The 19042-nt window shown below is 34.4% G+C and overlaps 2 protein-coding genes and 1 long non-coding RNA gene across 3 annotated transcripts; all 3 read right to left on the bottom strand.

Annotated features, from left to right (window-relative positions):
* Positions 1–680: 680 nt before the first annotated feature.
* On the bottom strand, positions 681–14842 carry LOC144431948 (uncharacterized). The gene is made up of 2 exons (XR_013480294.1): positions 14344–14842; positions 681–1530 (listed from the first exon to the last, which is right to left on the bottom strand). It is a non-coding gene; the product is annotated as an uncharacterized LOC144431948 (long non-coding RNA).
* Positions 8908–9850, bottom strand: LOC120337425 (uncharacterized). Its single transcript, XM_078120011.1, has 5 exons — positions 9707–9850; positions 9445–9565; positions 9297–9365; positions 9108–9185; positions 8908–9020 (listed from the first exon to the last, which is right to left on the bottom strand). The coding sequence occupies exons 1-5, from the start codon at positions 9740–9742 to the stop codon at positions 8908–8910; spliced, it is 417 nt and encodes a 138-aa protein (XP_077976137.1). The 5' UTR covers positions 9743–9850.
* A 1049-nt stretch (positions 14843–15891) lies between the features above and the next one.
* On the bottom strand, positions 15892–18827 carry LOC120341484 (uncharacterized). Its single transcript, XM_039409997.2, has 2 exons — positions 18460–18827; positions 15892–17371 (listed from the first exon to the last, which is right to left on the bottom strand). The coding sequence occupies exon 2, from the start codon at positions 17334–17336 to the stop codon at positions 16170–16172; it is 1167 nt and encodes a 388-aa protein (XP_039265931.2). The 5' UTR covers positions 17337–17371; positions 18460–18827; the 3' UTR covers positions 15892–16169.
* Positions 18828–19042: the final 215 nt, after the last annotated feature.

The raw sequence follows: 19042 nt of genomic DNA on the forward strand, positions 1-19042 counted from the left end.
GAGCGGATGAATATTAGTTATTACTGCTCGACCTTGCGTTGAGTTGGGCAGCCTTTCCATAGCCCTGTTTAGTTATTGTTAGTTAAGTTATGCTATGACGTTGTTGAAAAATGTATAAGTAAGTTATTAAACACTTGTTGATCCCCACCACGGATATAGGCCGTTAGACGAAGCCTTGAAAAGGCCCAGAAAATGAGTTTCGTAGCGCACATCTGGTAACTAAATAAATTCTTAAGTTTTGTGTGGAAATGAACATACTGAACGCATTACAGCTTGTTCCACAATCCTGATGCGAAATTGAATATAAGAGGTTTCCGGTAATTCAATAACCATAATACATAAGAACTATGCAATTCGAGAGCCCTACAGCACACTAACACAAATGTATTCCTGTAAAGTTTTGCCTGACCAAAATCGGACTTCCTCAGTCAATCATAATTTATTAGGTAGATTACGAAAAATATGGCATACATGTAACCAACAACAAAAAATACTTTGTGTGACTGGAGTCGCGAGTGACCTCGAAAGCAGCGACGCCAACAACGCTGATTCACATTAGCGAATGAATTTTATGTAATAACCTGTACAACAAGAACAGCATAAAAAGCTACATCCATTTTATGGAAACTATCAAACGTATTTATTTTTAAGCAATGAAGTCACAAATTAACATCGTGAGCACTAAAACACAAATAAAACAGTTATTTCTCACTTAGAAATTTACCGGAAAATTCAAGAAAATTAAATGAATGTACAATATGTACATAACATAGTGAACAAAAATATTACAATTAGTCTTTTTTTAGTTTATGTGGTTATGTATTTGAACAAAGGCAATATTATTTTTAGAAACAGGATTACGACACTAACAAATATCCGGAAAAAACAAACAAATAAATGATACTTAATAAATCAACTGCACTATCTAATTCACTTTTTTCTGAATTGTTTTCGAAATCCACCATCTTGTAGATCGACTTTTCCTCTATAAGTGTACTGTGATTTTTGCAGTCAATACAAAAACAAAAATCTGTGCAATTCAAGTTGATTTTGGCACACTTGCATAAATTATTCTGACTATTTTTCTTACACTTGCAGTTTGCCAACTCAAGAACTGATTTGAGGGCCACATGCTTCTTCAGTGAGTCATTGTTGGGTAGAAGAGTATAATCCTTATGTTTGCCAGTGTTAAATAGACGTGCCCTGGTATCATTTACATTCTTCATACAGTGAACAAACAAATGCCTCGTTAACCTCAAAAGATCTTCATAGTTGAGAAAAAAATGAATTGAAAACCTCAATGAAGTCTCCAACATGAGTTTGATGGGCAGTTCCAATTGCAGAAAAGTGCTAAAGTATTTCAATATTAATAGCCCATCTAAGCTGTTTGCAACTATTATGTTTCTCATATACCTTTACGCTTCAAGACTTCTTGTTTAATCCATTTTATAGCACTGATAGCAGCAGGGATTAGAGCCTGAGTTAGGTCGGATTCGTGGAACATTGCCGTTTTCTTTAGTGGTACAGTATCTAAAATGAGGAAGAAAATCCTATTTAGAACAGCATGAGTGTAAAAATACCACTAAATGCTAACTAATACCCTGAATACATAATGCATTTTATCTGATGCACAAAATGAGCGTATATATGCCTATTGCATGTACTACAGTCCAGCAGTGTTTGCATACCATTACTAGACTATATCTACACTAAATTTTGATATATCACAGTCTGAAATGCCCTATGACAGTATGAGTATGGACTATAGACTACCGAATATTTTGAAACATCAACTGTCTGTCTACAACTTGATTTCTCTTTTTTTTTAATATGTGTTGATATATACATATATACAATACATACATACAATACATATATACAATAAGGTTCATCACATTACACGTCATCATCCAATATGATCCCCATCATTATTATTGTATGTTTCATTCAGCATTAGTATCATCCAATTTTTTCAAATACATATCATTAATATAATCAAACATTCAGGTTATTAACAATAGTTACATAAAAACAAAAATGACAATTAGCAAATGAATAATTCACACCATTGGTCTTAGATTAATTTAAAACAATATTTCTTACATCTATCAAAAACATTGGCATATATTTAATATATTAACATATTTGTTATCATTCCTATGCCTTTCTAAATTAAGCCTGTGTTTTAACCCCCTTCTAACTTTTTCTTTCACCCTTGTTACATCTGGAGTAACTCCTTGAAATATAACATCATTTCGTTCCATCCATACTTTAAATCTAACAGTAGACAGGAGCAATATCAAAGCATCTATTTGAGAAGAAGTAGCATTTGGATACTCCTGTCCACCCATTATGCATGTTTGAAGCGTTTTTAAAAATTGACAATTACAAAACTTAATGATAATATCATAAATATAATCATATATGTCCTGTAAGAATAAACATTTCCAAAACAAATGTTCATTATATTCAGGTTCTTTATTACATAGAACACAAATATCATTACCCGCAATAAACTTTATTTTGGGTTTAGTTTTTTGTAGTTTGTAGAATTTTCCACATAATCTCGAAATTGAACGTTTTTACATAATTTGCCAAGATACCTCCATGAATATTTTTGCAACAATTGTTTACATCAACAGGATACAAAAAATTAACCAATTCTGAATTCATATTATTGACAATTCTTTTATATATGGTTCCATGATCTCCTTCTGCAATTTCTTTCACAGTAATATTGTGCATTCTTATAAATTCTAATAGAGCATTGTAAAAATAACTTGGTTTTACATCATGGGTAATATCATTTTTTGCTTGTATGCCGATGATTACACTTAATTGTTGACCAATATTATATTCCAACCATTCCATATTTCCAGATCTATTTTCTGTTTCACATGATCCCCATGTATAATATTCATGCACACTCATTATATACAGACACATCAAAAATACAGGTATATCATATACTTCATATCCACATGACATTTTAGATTTACTCATAGCTTCAATTGATAACAACTTCGGTTTGCCATCAAAAACAAATTTCATGACTTCAGTATTAATTCTATTTGCTATTACATGAGGTATTGGGAATACTCTTGCCAGATGTAAAACCATGGGCAACATTTTAGCTTTTACCAACAAATTTTTTCCATCAAAGGTAAGTTTAAATTTCAATAGATCTTGGGTTTTTTCTTTCAACTTTCCAAGCCATTATTCCAGTTTTCAATAGTTGTATTTTCATTTCGAGATGTCACACCAAGGACCTCAATTTTTTCATGTTCTTTAATTTCTCCTAAAGGGATCTGTAAACACTTCTTCCAACTCCCAATTCTCAGCAATTTTGTCTTTTTTCTATTTAATCTCATGCCAGTAGCTTTCTCGAACTGTTCTAAAACTGATAATGCATTTAAAAGTGATATTTCTGATCTAAATGTGAGTATAACGTCATCCGCGAACCCAACAATTTTTATTTCTTTATTTCCTGGCTTTCTTATACTTTCTATTTTCGGGTTATTATTAATAGATTCTACTAATGGCTGAAGTGTTAGTAAAAGCATATACATACTTAAAGAATCCCCTTGCCTAAGTCCTCTTTCAATTGTAAAGCTATTTCCAATAAACCCATTTATAATAACAGATGAACTTGTATTATTATATAGAGCTGAAATAAATTTGATTATTCTGTTTTTCATTCCAAATTTCTCCATTGTTTTACCTAAGAATTCCCAATCCATTGAATCAAAGGCTTTCTGAAAATCTAGTGACAACAATGTTTCTTCGCATATTTTTTTCCTTTTGCTGCATCACATATATCTCTTATGGTTATGAAGATATCACTTGGTTTTTTTCCTGGAACTGCCGCTTGGTTTTCACTTATCATTTTATGTAACAGCTTTTTTATTCTATTTGCAAAAACTTTTGTTAATATTTTATAATCACTATTTAGTAGAGTAATTGGTCTATAGTTTTCTATCTTTTCTTTATCACCACCTTTGTGTATTAAAGTAATATATCCTAATTTTATCTGTAACTTGGTTTTCACTAAACATTTCTTGTAGTACTTCAGTAAATTCTTCTACAACAATTGACCAACACTGTTTATAAAATTCATTACTCATTCCGTCCGGTCCTGGTGTTTTACCATCTTTCAGTTTAATTACAATTTCCTTTATCTCATTCATCATCTTCAATATTTGTTTGCAGAGTATCAGCTTCTTCTTCATTTATTTTCTTTGAATCAGGAATTGCATCTATAAACTTCCTCTGAACTTCAGTAATGTTTTCATTTTTCTTATATAGTTTTTCATAAAATTGTCTAGAGATATCCAACTTTTTTTCTATTTCTTTACATTTTGTCCCATCATTCTGTTTTAGACTTTCAATTACATTATCATTATGTCGATTCTTTAACTTTTCAAAGAACCATCTATTGCATTTTTCTCTTTTATCAAATTCATTTGATTGGTTCTTTATCAGCATTTTCCTCCTTTTCTCTCTGCTTTTTGCTGCTATTTTTTGTTTCACTTCTTTAAATTTAGTGATTAGTTTTTTTCCTTCATCAAGCTGTCTTTTGATTTCTTCGAGTTGTTTGTTTTCATCTTCTTCTGCTTTCCTATTTTCCCTTGCAAGTCTCACAGAATGTTTTATGACCAGTTCTTTAAGTTTTTCTTTGATTCTACTCCACCACTCAATTTTTGTTTTAAACAGAATTTGCAATGTTTTCCATTGTGCCCATCTACTTTTCAATTCATCTAGAAAATTTTCATCGGCATAAACAGTTACATTATTTTTCCAAAATCCCTTTCCTCTTTCTACCTCATTTGCTTTCAACTGTACTTTTATTACATACATGTCATGATCTGAGTGTACTGTTGCTGTACTTTTTGCTTCACTAATTAAACTTCCAGCTGAACAATATAATCTATCAAGTCTTGCCTTGGTGTTATTATTTCTCCATGTGAAAATTTGTTTTTGGCCTTGTAAACGTTGGTAAGAGTCTACTAGATTATAGAATGCGATCAAATCATTCAAATTCTTTGAGACATATTTTTTATCATACATATCTCCTGTAGATATACCCCTATCTATTATTACATTGTGCACACAATTAGTGTCCCCCCCCAAAAACCGTAACATGATTTTTTCCCTTTTCTTGCAATTTTTCTATCATTTTTCAATTCTAAATTATCTCTATTTGTTTCCTGAGTTTCACTTGAGTTATCTGAGGTGTTACTAGTACACTCTGTGACAGCAATAACTTCCCCATCATTGTTTAATCCATAAGAAACAGTTTCATCATTTTTTTCACTACTGGAACTTGAATTTATTCTTTTTTCTTCATTTTCATCATTAGCAGAGCTTATGTCAGAAAGATTTCCAAAGAAATTTTCAATTCTTTTCGAATCATTTTCTTCAACAGTGGTCAGCTGGTTTTCTCCCACATTTCTCTTTTCTCTATTTATACATTCAGGAGTGCTTGCTTGTGATCCTTTTACTTCATGCCTTTCATCACGAACAATAGGTATCAAATCTTCACTAGTTTCCATGGCTTCTTCTTCATTTTGCTGCAATTTTTCATTTTCATCACCGACATTTTGTATAGTAGCATTTTTGCTCACTTCTGTTTGTTCATTTTCTCTAATTTCCTCTTCACCCTCTTTATCACAGTTTTGTACTACTTTGGTTTGATTCGATATTGCTTTTGTTCTTTCCAATCGTTCTCTAGATGTTCGTCTTGTTTCAACTTGATTTCTTTGACCTCTTGGGATAAACAGTTGGCAGTGTTGCATTATATGACTTTCTTTGCCACATAGTCTACATGTCGGAGTTTGTCCCCAATATTTAACCAACATCGTATGACCTTTTATTTTTACAAAGCTTTTGATAGGATACTGATTTAAATTTTCCTTTTTCACAAAAAAACGACGAATTCCATTCTTTAGACTCTTTTTATCAAGTAACTCAACCATATCTTCTGCACTTCCATGGAACTCTCTGAAATAATTCAGAACTTCGTCATTGTCTATTGGAATGGGTACCCAATTAATAAACACTGCACTTAAGCTACATAAAGACGATGAAATGTAATTCTAATGAACCTTCTCTTTTGATTTTCCATAGTTTTGCATCAACTTGAACTGCAAATTCTCTGCTTTTGAATGTCACATCTACACTAGCATTTGATATTGGACAAAACCTTCTAATTTGGTGAAGGGTATTTGAAGTTTTTCAAATAATTCCTATATGTCTTCCCTTCTTGGTGTGCTTTCGAATCTGAGAAACATACATCTTGAACGATTAACAGTATTTCGGTCCTTTATATCTTGTTGTCGTAAAGTATCAGCATATGTCATTGCTTTTGCCATATTGCTGAATTGTAATGATGTCTGATGATCTTCAATCCATCACACTTTATGTATTTTGGTTGTAACTTATAAATATTGTAACTCAATAAGTGTGTTTCCATGGACAATATTACTAGGACGGACTAGGGCGCAGTCGGGCGCGTGTACTCGGGCGGACTAGGACACAAAACCGCGACCTGTTTCCACGCAATCAAGAATTTAAAGTCGAGGTGCATTATGGGTAAAATAAGTACACGCTCGGATGATCTTGAATTGTGTCATCTTCGTTCGGCCTGAGTGATCTCCGCTGTAAATATTTTGGTTGCGTTGGGATTTCCCCAATTCATATGAATCTGTTACCCGTGTTTGTCCTTAGATTTCTCTCTCGATATTATTTTGAATACCGGTATGGACAGAGTGAAGAATTTATTAGCGTTTTTTTTCGCGGTACCGGTACAGGCGCTGGTCTTATGGTGGCACACAAGAAGAATTAGGCGGTCCAGGACGTTGCTGGCGTTGACTCAATGGGGAACGGAAAGAATTCCAAGAAAAATATGGATGGAGTACCGGTAATTCCTTTATTCTATATACGGGCATGTACAAAACAAACTACGGTAACTTATTAAATCATAATAGCACCGTGGGTAACATATTAGCCTATATCGAGCATAAATTTAGTGTGTTCGTACGGTAACAGCAGTACCATATGAGCTAAACTTTTGACAATATGCTTTTCAGGCCAGATGATTGGTGGCTAAATGCGATGAAAAATTACAGTGAACAACAATGGTTATCGAATTTTAGAATACGAAAAGAAACATTTTCTATGTTGACAACATTATTACGTAGCGAATTAGAGCCGGGTAAAAGATTTATTTAATGATATTATCTTATTTAACAATGCGAACTACCTAACATTGAAGACATAATTTACAGTTGCATAAAGTTTCAAGGCTCCTTCATTATGTTTACACATTTGTGCATTCTTTTTATGTAGACGAAAGGTGTGTTCGTACGCCACTATCGCTACACAAACGAATTGCAATTGCAGTATACCAATTGGGATCAACCGCTGAGTTTAGGACCACAGGGAACATGTTTGGGGTACATCGAACATCTGTTCACAGGTATTTGCACAGGTATGTATATTTCACCAATAGTTGAGCATGTTTCACTTTCATGATTGCTTGTATTCTCATTTATCCATATCTGAGTAGATTTTGTGAATGTGCAAGCATCGAAAGAAATTCATTTTTCTACCAACCGCTGCTGAAGCAAAATCCATCGCAGCAGCCAATCAGCAACTAACTGGGTTTCCACAATGTTTCGGGGCTATAGATGGGAGCCACATTCACATTAAACCATCAAGATCTGGGTTAAGAGATTATGTGAATCGAAAAATGTACTCATCTATAGTCCTACAGGCTGTAGCTGACAATCACTACAGGTTAGTACATTTTTTAAGTTTTTGCTAGTGTACTATTGACTTATTTTATTACATTATGGTTTTTGTTATGTGTTATATGGGCAAATTATGGGCTTATTTTATTACATTATGGTTTTTTGTTATGTGTTATATGGGAAAAATGGGCAAATTATAAAAATGCGACTACACCACAGTTTTTGTGTTGGCACTAAGACTTTTGTTTGTTCAAGTCAATCACACTTTATGTCTTGTCATGTTTTATGTCATTGTCCATTTACTGTCTTCTGTTGTATGTGAAATCAATGTCGTTTTTTTTGTGTTGTTTTTTGTTCATGTCTGTGCAATAAAAGATAGAATTTTGATATCATTCTGTAGTGTTATTTGTTAGTGTTAAATATCAGATTCAGAGACATCAGTATCAAGATGCCAGGCAGCGTTCACGATGCTACAGTCTTGAGAGCTTCTGGACTATACAGGAACTCTGAGATGCTCCCTTCGGTAAGACAGCTTGAGCATTCCAGACTCTAGAATTATGTTGATTCCTACTAAATATTGTATTCTGGCGCAGGGTGAGATCACCATTAATGGATCTCCAGTGCCCTTATGCATCGTTGGTGATAGCGCGTACCCCTCTTTACCATGGCTGTTACGCCCATACACTGGGTCTTCTCTCACGCCCAGGCAAGAGAGATATAATGAGCACCATAGTAAGGTAAACAGGCACTTTTATGTGTTCAAACACACACATGTTATAATCAAATAAGCATGAGCTATTTCTGCAGGTACGTGTAACAGTGGAAAACTGTTTTGGCCGGCTGAAAGCCAGGTGGCGGATTCTTCGGCGGCTAGATGTTAGAGTCGCTGAGGCACCGAAGATCATTGCAGCATGTTGTATAATGCACAATATTTGCGAAACCGAACAAGCCCCAGTGCCAAGGAATCCCTTGAATGAAGCGCCACAACCTCCAACTATTGGCATCCGAGATGAAGGGGCTAAAAATAACGCCCAGGGGGTCATTGCCGACTACCTTTTTGAACTGTATAGGCGTGTGTGACTATTTGTTATTTTACTTATTTTTCAATTTCTGTTCAATTTTGCCTTGTTATAGTTGAATAAATAATTCATAATTATTACAGTTTCTCTAATATTTTATTTGTTAAATTCTCCAAAGCTGATGCAAATGCAAGTCTATCTTTTTCACATTCTTCCCGAAATACTCTCAAGAGAGCTTCAGTTCTGGAATCTGAAAGTTTTAAAATAGAACATCAGTAACAGCAATGATGTGCCACCATCCAGTAATTCTTACAGTATATGTCTAGGTTCCACTAACCATAATTTTCTCTGCTACCCTGTCTTCTCCTGCCTCGCTGGTTTGAAGTTGGTGGAGCATGGCTGACACTTTCATCAACTGAAGATAAAGCATATTACAATAATTTATAAATACATTGCCTCAAACCGTAATTCGGTTCGGAGACGCTAATCATAAACATAAAAAATTAAAAATGACTCTTCGACAAACCTTGCGGCAGTTCCTGTTGCAACTCACCCTCCGACTCTTCTTGCAGGAGACTGCTATCTAGATTGTCAACTAAAAATATTGTATTAAAGTTAAAAAAGAGTTTGATGATGCCTTCCACCAATTTCATTGCATAATATCCTGTACTGACCCTCTATTTCAGCCACAAACTGAGTGACGGTTGCGTCGAAACTATGGCCTTGCACGATTGACGGCTCACCTTGCACGATTGGCGGCTCACTGGTATCGACACCAATCATGGAGGCCAAAGCCTGAAAATATAAATAAATGATTATTCAAATATCAATCACGGCGATAAAAAAATTGAGTAGAAGCAAATAATAAAACAGTGTAAAACATGAAAATCATAAAATTACAAAACTTGCTAGCTTCAAAATTATTTAACTACTCACCTGCACTCTTGGTCTGGAGCCAAGAAGCTCATGCATGGCCCTAAAATATGGCCAATTCAACGCAGACCTAGGACTTTCTCCAGATTGTGACGTTTTTGTTCTAATATGATTATATTTTGCCTTAAACCGCTTCCACTTGTTCTTCACAGTAACACTATTCAAGCAGCATGAAAAAATCTTCACTTATTTTTGTAGCGAGTGTGGAAAATTCACTCCTAATATAAACCAGGCTAACATCAGGGTTGTCCAAAACGAATCGAATATTCGAATATATTCGAATATCAAGGTATTCGAATACCTTTTCGGCTGATTTTCGAATAATTCCGAATAGTAGCCACTTTTCGCCGTAAACGTGGTGTTTCGTTTTTTTTTTTTTTACGGGAATCTTTAAACGACTTTTTAAATCGGCACTTTGATTGTTTATATTCTGTGCGACCGTACGTCGCATAGTGTTGCGACACATTTGCACGTTTGCGTAGGTGGACATTGCCGACATTCGTGTACCAGGCTTTTAATTTACAAATTCATTTCCATTACGTCGAAAAATTGAGAAAGTATGTTTCTTTTATTTCTATGTGGCCTGCTTATTATTCGCATGAGTCTTCTCAAGCATGATTTGTGTAACCTTATATTTGGGTCTTAGGGTCTGCCAATCATGATATTTAATCGCAGGCTGGTTATCGTTACTTTAAAGAGGAACACGGCCACCAAGATAAAGTGATTTGTGACCCTTTCGTTTTGCCGATTCAGCAAAACACGACAGGGACAGGAAAACACAGCTGTGAAATAACCCGTGGACGTACAGGGTAGTACTTATCACATTCCAAAATTATTTCAACATTCGGGTTAATAGGTTGTCCAAAATGATTGCCGCTTTACAACTTAAATTTACCGCTCAATTGTTAAAAATAGTTAATTCTGTGAGTATGATTCTACCAAACTAACATGATCTGGTTCTAAACATATAAAATTATTAGCGAATTTTTCTACCCGTCTTATTGGAGGCCTATATGGAAAAACCCCTTTTTTAAGTGCTAAAAATAGACATCGTCCTATTTGCCATGTGGACTTATTAGCCGGGAAATACGGTATTTATAGCCGTAATTGTTACGATATCCAATAAATTGTCACAAGCTGGAAAAACAAGTCGATTTATTAGAAAATAATTTCTGGCAAATAATTCTGATAACGATTGTTAAAAGTATCGATCCTTTCCAGGATGATTTTTTATAGCGCAAAATAATCCAATCCATGACTGGTACCAGCATTTAAAATGTCATGCCGTATTAATTCAATTCTGTTCAACGTAACTCATGGTTGTATCGACAATCTGTGGACATAAAATGTGTAGTAAACTGACCGATATTATTAAATATTGATTCCTATTTTTATATTGATAAAATAATGAAAGTATTAATGCCAAATACAACGGGTATTTGTGGACATGAAATACGTGGTAAACTGCCCAATTATAATTAATTTCGGATTCGTGTTTACAAAATAATAAAACTAATAATTCTAAAATGCAACGGCGATCTGTGGCCTTCAAATGTGTGGTAAACTGCCCGATTTACCAACATTTGAGTTATGATAATAGAATTAAATTAACACGGTAAGGCATTTTAAGTAGTAGTATCGGTCATGGATTCGAATATTTTGCGCAGCACAAAATCATCCTAGTAAAAAGTCCATACTTTTAAATACAAACCAATGGCAACCATTATACAAATTAGTTCCCAAGAGCGGGATAAAATATAAATTCTTTTTCCGACTTGTGACAATTTTTCGTGAGTACACGGCAATCTGTGGTCATAAATTGTGTGGCAAACTCGCGATTAATATTAATTTTTGATTCCTATTTTCGTATTTACAAAATACAAGGCGATCTGTGGACTTTCAATGTGTGGTAAACTACCCGATTATAAATTGTTTTTGATTCCTATTTTCATATTTATGAAATAATAAAAGTATTATTACTCAAACATACAACGGCGATCTGCGGACTTAAAATGTGTGGTAAAGTTCCCAAATATAATTAATTTTTGATTCGTATTTTTGTACTCACGAAAAAATTGTCACAAGTCGGAAAAATACCTCATACTCTATCCCGCTTTTCGACAAATAATTTGGATAATGGTTGGTATTTAAAAGTATGGGCGTTTTACTAGGGTGATTTTGTGTTGCGCAAATATTCAAATCCATCATCGATACCACTATTGTCGTACTAATTTAATTCTGTTAACATGACTCATGGTATATAAAATATATACTGCAATAATCTGCAAATATGAAATGCCTGGTAATATAGCTAGGTTGTAACTTGTAGATAGCAGTTATTCCTTTGCTCATTGTATGGAAATTCCTACATACATTTAGATAAGCTTCAATTAGTGGATTTTATTTTCGAAGTATTCGAAATTTCATATTCGAAAAAAATAATTTCGAATGTATTCGAAATAGTGAACTATTCGGTATTGGCCATCCCTGGCTAACATTTTTATATTTCGTGGCAAACTTACACGTCCATATCGCGATATCCCTTCTCCACTAGCATTCTCGCCACCTCCTTCATCACAACAACATTTCTAACCGCAGTGCTGTCGCTTTTCTCAACCAGCTTAACCTGCTTAGCAGCATCGATCAAGTCGAATGTCGCTTCTGGTGACCAACTGAACATTCTAAATAAAAATCAATTCCCTTTCTCCTCAATATGACAACTATCATACCATCTAACTTTGCCCTGCCAATCTGTACACAACTGGTTTAATGAGGAAGCAATTTTTCCTTATTGCAAAATGTATATATTTGACACACAAAACATGAAAAAATAAACTAGACATGGAAGCACAATAACACAGAAACATGATTGAATGCGCAACAACAAAATACATATATACATGGGAAAAATAAATTAGACAGACATAGGGATAAACTGAACACATACAACAGTCAGTTAACAAAAACATTTACAAGTTCGACGGGGAGTACAATAAAACAGAAATATGCAAAACAAAATAATAACATATTAACAGTGGCTTTTTACAAATAAAGATACACAAAATAGTTGACAAAATCTATATAAACTATGCACAGACAAATATAAAAACAAAATCCAATCAGAAAGCAAAACTGACATAGGGATAAACTGAACACATACAACAGTCAGTTAACAAACACATTTACAAGTTTGAATTGAGAACAATAAAACAGAAATATGCAAAACAAAATAAAAACATATTAACAGTGGCTTTTTACAAACAAAGACACACAAAATAGTTGACAAAATCTATATAAAATATGCACAGTCAAATATAAAAACAAAATCCATTTAGAAAGCAAAACTCAAATCAAAACAAGATAGCTGTGGCAAAAGTTTTCATTTGATAGGCTATACCAGCTACGGTATAAGTATAACTTTATTTCGACTCCATAATCAGCAGTAGACAATAAAATAATAGATAAAAACAAAAAAAAGAAAGAATCGGGAGAGCAAACAAAACCTAGGTAAGTTTTGAAGCGTACAAATTTTAGATGGAAAGGTATCGATAAAAAAAAGTAGTACGTGTTCGCTCACCCAAAAGTATATAAAAAAAAAATAAAGCACACACACTCATACAATAATGTGGTATACTGTGTTATGGCTCCCATTATTTCATGCATGAGTGACCTTGGTTTTCTCGCTCACCCTTCTTCTTATGTTGATGTTCAGTCGATGACTGCGTGTTTCTGTAATACATTTTGAATATCTACAAACATCGTCTATTCTTCGAGTTCACGACACAACAAATAATCAAGACATGGTAAGGTTGGAAGTTGAAAAAGCGAGACTTGAAATCAAATAAATTACTCAGTAATAAGAAAAATATACAAACAAATAAAAAAAATGAATAATGGTTATAGCCTAGTAAGCTACCGGTATGTCAGTATGTATAAATTTTGTTCACTCACTTGTATTTGTCTAGTATTAAATCTGCCAATGTTTTGGACGAAAAATTGTAGATACTGTTGGTGTCCGTATTTATATCAAGATATCCTACTAACCCAACAGTTGTTGAAGCAATCACAGCATTCACGAAAATTAAATAAGTTAATGGTCCAATAGGTTGTCCATACGGCATATGTGATACCGTACAAAATAAAAAGAATACAGGCTTGAGAAGTAAGCATTAGTCTACATAAAAAGTTATCGAGAGATCCGGTACCGTTGAATGTTTAGTCTGCTACCGTACCGTTTACACTAATTCTTCATCTGCCATCGTGAGTTTGAAGGTTGAGGTACGGTACCGCATCTTGCAATGCCATTACTTACAACTGACAAGTTTAAACCCATGTGGATCCCCCACGAAGAAAAGCCGCAAAAATGTCATCTGCGAGAAACATCGAAAGTCGCTATAACGGAAAATAACGTATAAGCGTCTTGAATACTAGGACTCAGTAGGACGAAAACCCAGTGAAGAAGTAGGACGTACTAGGACGCGCCATGACGTCACATCGTTGACCATATAAGGAATGCGCGTCCTACTGCGTCCTAGTAATATTGTCCATGGAAACACACTTAATCAAATAGCGATTATGTTATATTTATCAATAGCCTATGATCTGAAATCTCAATCAAATAGCGAATATTGATTTCTCACCTCTCCATCGTTTCCAATGCTACTTTACTTTCCACTCCGGCATAACTTATCATTGCTTCCCAGGTTCTTGTCGACTCTATGAATTTAGATTTAGACCAATCGACATTAGTAAAATTGATTATTTTCTTCTCTTTCACACAACCGTGCATTACAGAAACAGCCATTAATTTCTATTTCCAAATATGCTGTGGCCTTTATAGTAGTATCAGTCTGCTGAATAGTCAAAAAGAGTCATTAAATTAATCACGAACATTTCATGCAAGCCAGAAAATATCGTTGTTTGTGACATATTATTCTAGGTCTAGCTTTCCTTGGAGTTACCGCACCGTACCTATTTAACAACGTCTTATGAGCTAGTGCTCAACTAAAATTGCTATTTATGGTAAGGGTATACAAGTGTTTAATATCTTACCTATACTTTTCAACACCTCCTTAGAATAACTGACGTAATTATAACAGAAAAAAACTATGGTAAGGCTACTCAACGCAAAAGCGAGCAGTAGTAGTACATCTGATATTCATCCGACCACTGGGGATCCACCTACAGCTGACTAATTTGATTGTACCTGGGTTCATTGGCCCATGATACCGGAAAAGCAGAGAAAATAGGACAGATGGTAACACATATTTATTGTAGAAAAAGCGTCTTTTCTGTAAAACGTGCAACTTTTGGAAGTGGGAACAAGGCAATATTTGTTACTAAATTTCTAAGAAACATTTTAAAATCATTTTCAGGTAGTTACCTTATGTGCGCTACGAAACTGAAAGATAAATAGCCTTGGCTCGCGGCCTAATAGGGTTTTTCTTGTGTACGAAATTGGGTTGCACCATAATGATCATTTCTAAATTGAATCCCGAGGCGTCTTTTATGAACTATGCCAACTAAAAACAAGACCTGTCCTGACAAGCAGTCTAGCTCTTGTTGCAATTTACGTTGTTATAATCAATGTTGCATGTATATGGGTTGGTATTTGATACCAAGTGGGGGCATAGAGGCAGTTGGATATACGTGTCAGTTTGCTGGTTTGTTTGGTGATTTAATTGAGAATACGAACATTTTACTCCAACTTGACCTTTGATTTATCCATTCTCATATATAGCAACATCTATAATCTGTTTATCCCCTGAATCGATTTAGAGGCACCATTATCAGAAATTCGCTCTGAACAGCAGAAAAGTTGGGCACGCTCCCGTTGATACCCCTTTAATATGCAACTGCTCTGTGAATTGAAGGCAGTTGCATTTTCTATACCTTGCACAAAATTCACTTTCAGCGTATAAAGTTTTGGTTTTTTGGGAGACTGAAAAATACGCTAATAATGCGTGCAATTGCATTTTGCTAAAATCACGGATTGTTTTCATAAAAATTCGCCAGGTACTCCCAAAGTATGTGGCCATAATTTTAATCCAATTTTTCTTATTTTAGCTTTTTTACGAGTTGGGGGACAAGTCCTAACCTGGTACACATATAGTGGAGAGTGTCCTTCTCTATCTTCGTATCCTTTCCAAATGACGTATTAGCGGAGTGAAACCTCGATCTGACTCCTCAGAGGTCAATAAGCACACAAAGTTTTGTTATGCCAAATTGTTCGAATCGAATCCAAAAACAGATAAATTGAAAATACGCAATTAAATCTTAAAACAGATACACGGTCGAAATGAAAAATAGTAACACATAAAACACACAGAGCCTTCTTCTCGTCACACATCGGACAATACAGACAACGGGCCTTTCACTTGTCGTGATAAATCATAATGAAAGAAGTAGAAATTTACATACACAATAAGTCTTAATTATAAACCACATTGTAATAATATGTTTTTATTTATTTCATGTCAGTATGAAGGAGTGAATGTCTATATAGACTCGCAGAGTGCTTATATCTTTTTGCACACACTTCACATTTAAAGCTTTTGGAGATGCTGTGCACATGCACATGCTTTTTTAAACTTGAAATTGTTCTAAACGATTTTGTACACTTTTCACATTTATGAACTTTTAGTTCAGTGTGGATTGACATATGATTTTGCACATGGTAGGGTTGTTTGAACGTTTTTGCGCACACTTCGCATTTAAAATTTCTTTCCTTCGCTGTATGAATTAACATGTGCCTTTTCATGTTATATGAGTTGCTAAATTTCTTTCCGCATATTTTGCATTCAATGTTCCTCGAACCAGTGTGCACACGCAAATGCTTATGCAGATCGTAAGCTCGCTTAAATGATTTGTTACACAATGGACAATTATGATTTCTTTCTGCACTATGAACAACTTGGTGGCATTTCAAATTATGTGTTCCAGTCAAATATTTTCCACATATTTCACATTGATAATTCTTTTCTCCAATGTGGGTTCCTACATGCAATTTAAGACTGCTTTTCCAACTAAAAATTTTCAAACAAATTTCACATTTATATCCTCTCTGATCAGTATGTGTTTTCGAATGTCTGTTGCGGTTGCTGCCACGACTAAACTTTTTTCCACATGTCTCACATGCATACGGCTTTTCTTTCGAATGAGTTCGCAAATGCACTTTTAAACCACCAGCAGTAGTCAATTTCTTTTCGCATATTTCACATTTATACAATTTGACACCAATATGACTCAACATGTGATCTTTCAGATGTCTCATAGCTGTCAATTTTTTCCCACATATTTCACATGGGTAGTACTTTCTGTTCTCCGAATGAATGAGTATATGTTTCTTTAAGCTGTTTGAAGAAGCAAATCGTTTCTCACATATGTCACATTTATGTGGTTTTTCCCTTGGATGGACATGGCAAACAATGTGCTTATCCAACTCACATTTGAATAAATATCTTTTTCCACAAACATTACATTCGTGAGTTTTCTTCGCAAAATGGTTTCTGAGGTGCCGTTTCATGTTGCCTTCGATGGAGTATTGTTTTCCGCATACTTCGCATTCAAACTTCATCTTTTTGTTAATGGTTTCAATATCCAGAGAACATTTGTCATGATGCTGCTGATTCATTTTTGGCTATTGCATTGTTTTATTCTTACCAGTTTCTTTGAAAAATTGAAATATATCTGGTTTGACATTAATTTGAAATAATATAAATACAGAATATCCATTATAATTTATTTCCTTTTTCAAAATGCGTTCTCAATTAATTTATAATATTTTAGACTAATACATAGTATTCTAGCCAAAATTAAATTTCGGACCTATCAAACCATCTCAGTCCACACTTATTTTACTTGTAGTTGAAATCAGAGTCCAGTTAAAAACTATTGGTATTGATTATAGTCAGGTTTGGATAATTTCTGACTGGCAATGTTAATCTGACTAAATCACACTGCTACATTGTGCAATGGAAATTATGAAATCTGGCAAGTAAATCATAGTACCAGTACTGTGAGTAGATTTTGGCTGAAGCAGGTTTTTTTATACTGAAATCATCTGTAGCTATCCAGATAAAAAAAGAATGACTGTGATAGCTCGCATGCAAACTCGTGGGCAACTAGCTCAAAAAGGGGCTATCTGATTGGTCAATCTAGCGGGATATCAGCCTGCATTGTCTATTCCAGAATGTGAGGTACGGTGAAAGCAGGTAACTTCAGACGCCTTGTAACTTCGGATGAAATTTTCAATCGCTCGTATCTCGACTAAATAGCGTTATATTGTGCGTTTAGCAGTTTCTATAGTGAGTCCTTATATATCTCAATCTGTTATCATATTCAATCACGCAGTTTAATTTATTTTTTGATTAATTGACACTCCGTTTTCGAGCGGCTCAAATTGAGACTTCTACCAATGCTAACTTTGTCAAAAATTAGACTGATCGCGAGATGTCGCAGGAGACTGGAGAAAAAATTAAAATTAAAATATTTTTTTTTTATCAAACTAATAGCATCTAAACGCACACGTTGAACTGATGTCACCCTGACGTCGCTCAGTTTGAAGACGACGTCAGACATTCGGGCGCCTACGAGTTGGCAGAGATTTGAAAAAAACTGCGATATTTTGTTCCATTGGATCAATATCGGCTGAGATATACACATCAACAGTTTTCTGTGGATCTTAAATTCATGGCGTCAAATGTTGGAAATGTAATTTAATTACCGGTAAATGACAATTATTGAAAAATATTTACGTTCGATTTGACGATTCAAACTCCTCCATTTGGATCGGCAGCATGGTTTAAATTGTAAGCGGTCAAGAAATTCTGCGTAAATATAATAATATATAATCAGCGATAAATAGCAAGAATCATTGTTGCAAATGAGTTGCGTTCAATGAATTTAACTAAAGTAATATAAATCAAAGTTGCCAAATCGGTGTTTTGCCATGATTTATGAACGACCGACATTTTGATAGGTCAATTTAATAAAGAATCCGGTCATATGCATGCTCAATAATATTTATTGTGCGACTATATACGATGTGGAAAATATGAACGCTGTCAAAACATTATCGACTATGATCAGTGAATATTCGGATCTAAAGTTACGATAAGGGAGAAAAACAAATTGAAAGTGCTGCATTAGAAATCCTACAGTTGTCATCATCGCCACTCGCAACGTGGATTGAACATCTGGCATTTATGCAACGGCGTAAAAAGTGTTTTGTCTTCACGCATGCAATTTTTTGCTAGAGTTGCGGTGACGCAGGGAGGTGATTCGCCATCCGAAGTTAAATATTTAGTGGTGTAGTGAAGAAAAAATGATCAGATCGAC

The sequence above is a fragment of the Styela clava genome, chromosome 14 (genome assembly GCF_964204865.1).
Source record: "Styela clava chromosome 14, kaStyClav1.hap1.2, whole genome shotgun sequence".
Taxonomy (NCBI): Eukaryota; Metazoa; Chordata; class Ascidiacea; order Stolidobranchia; family Styelidae; genus Styela; species Styela clava.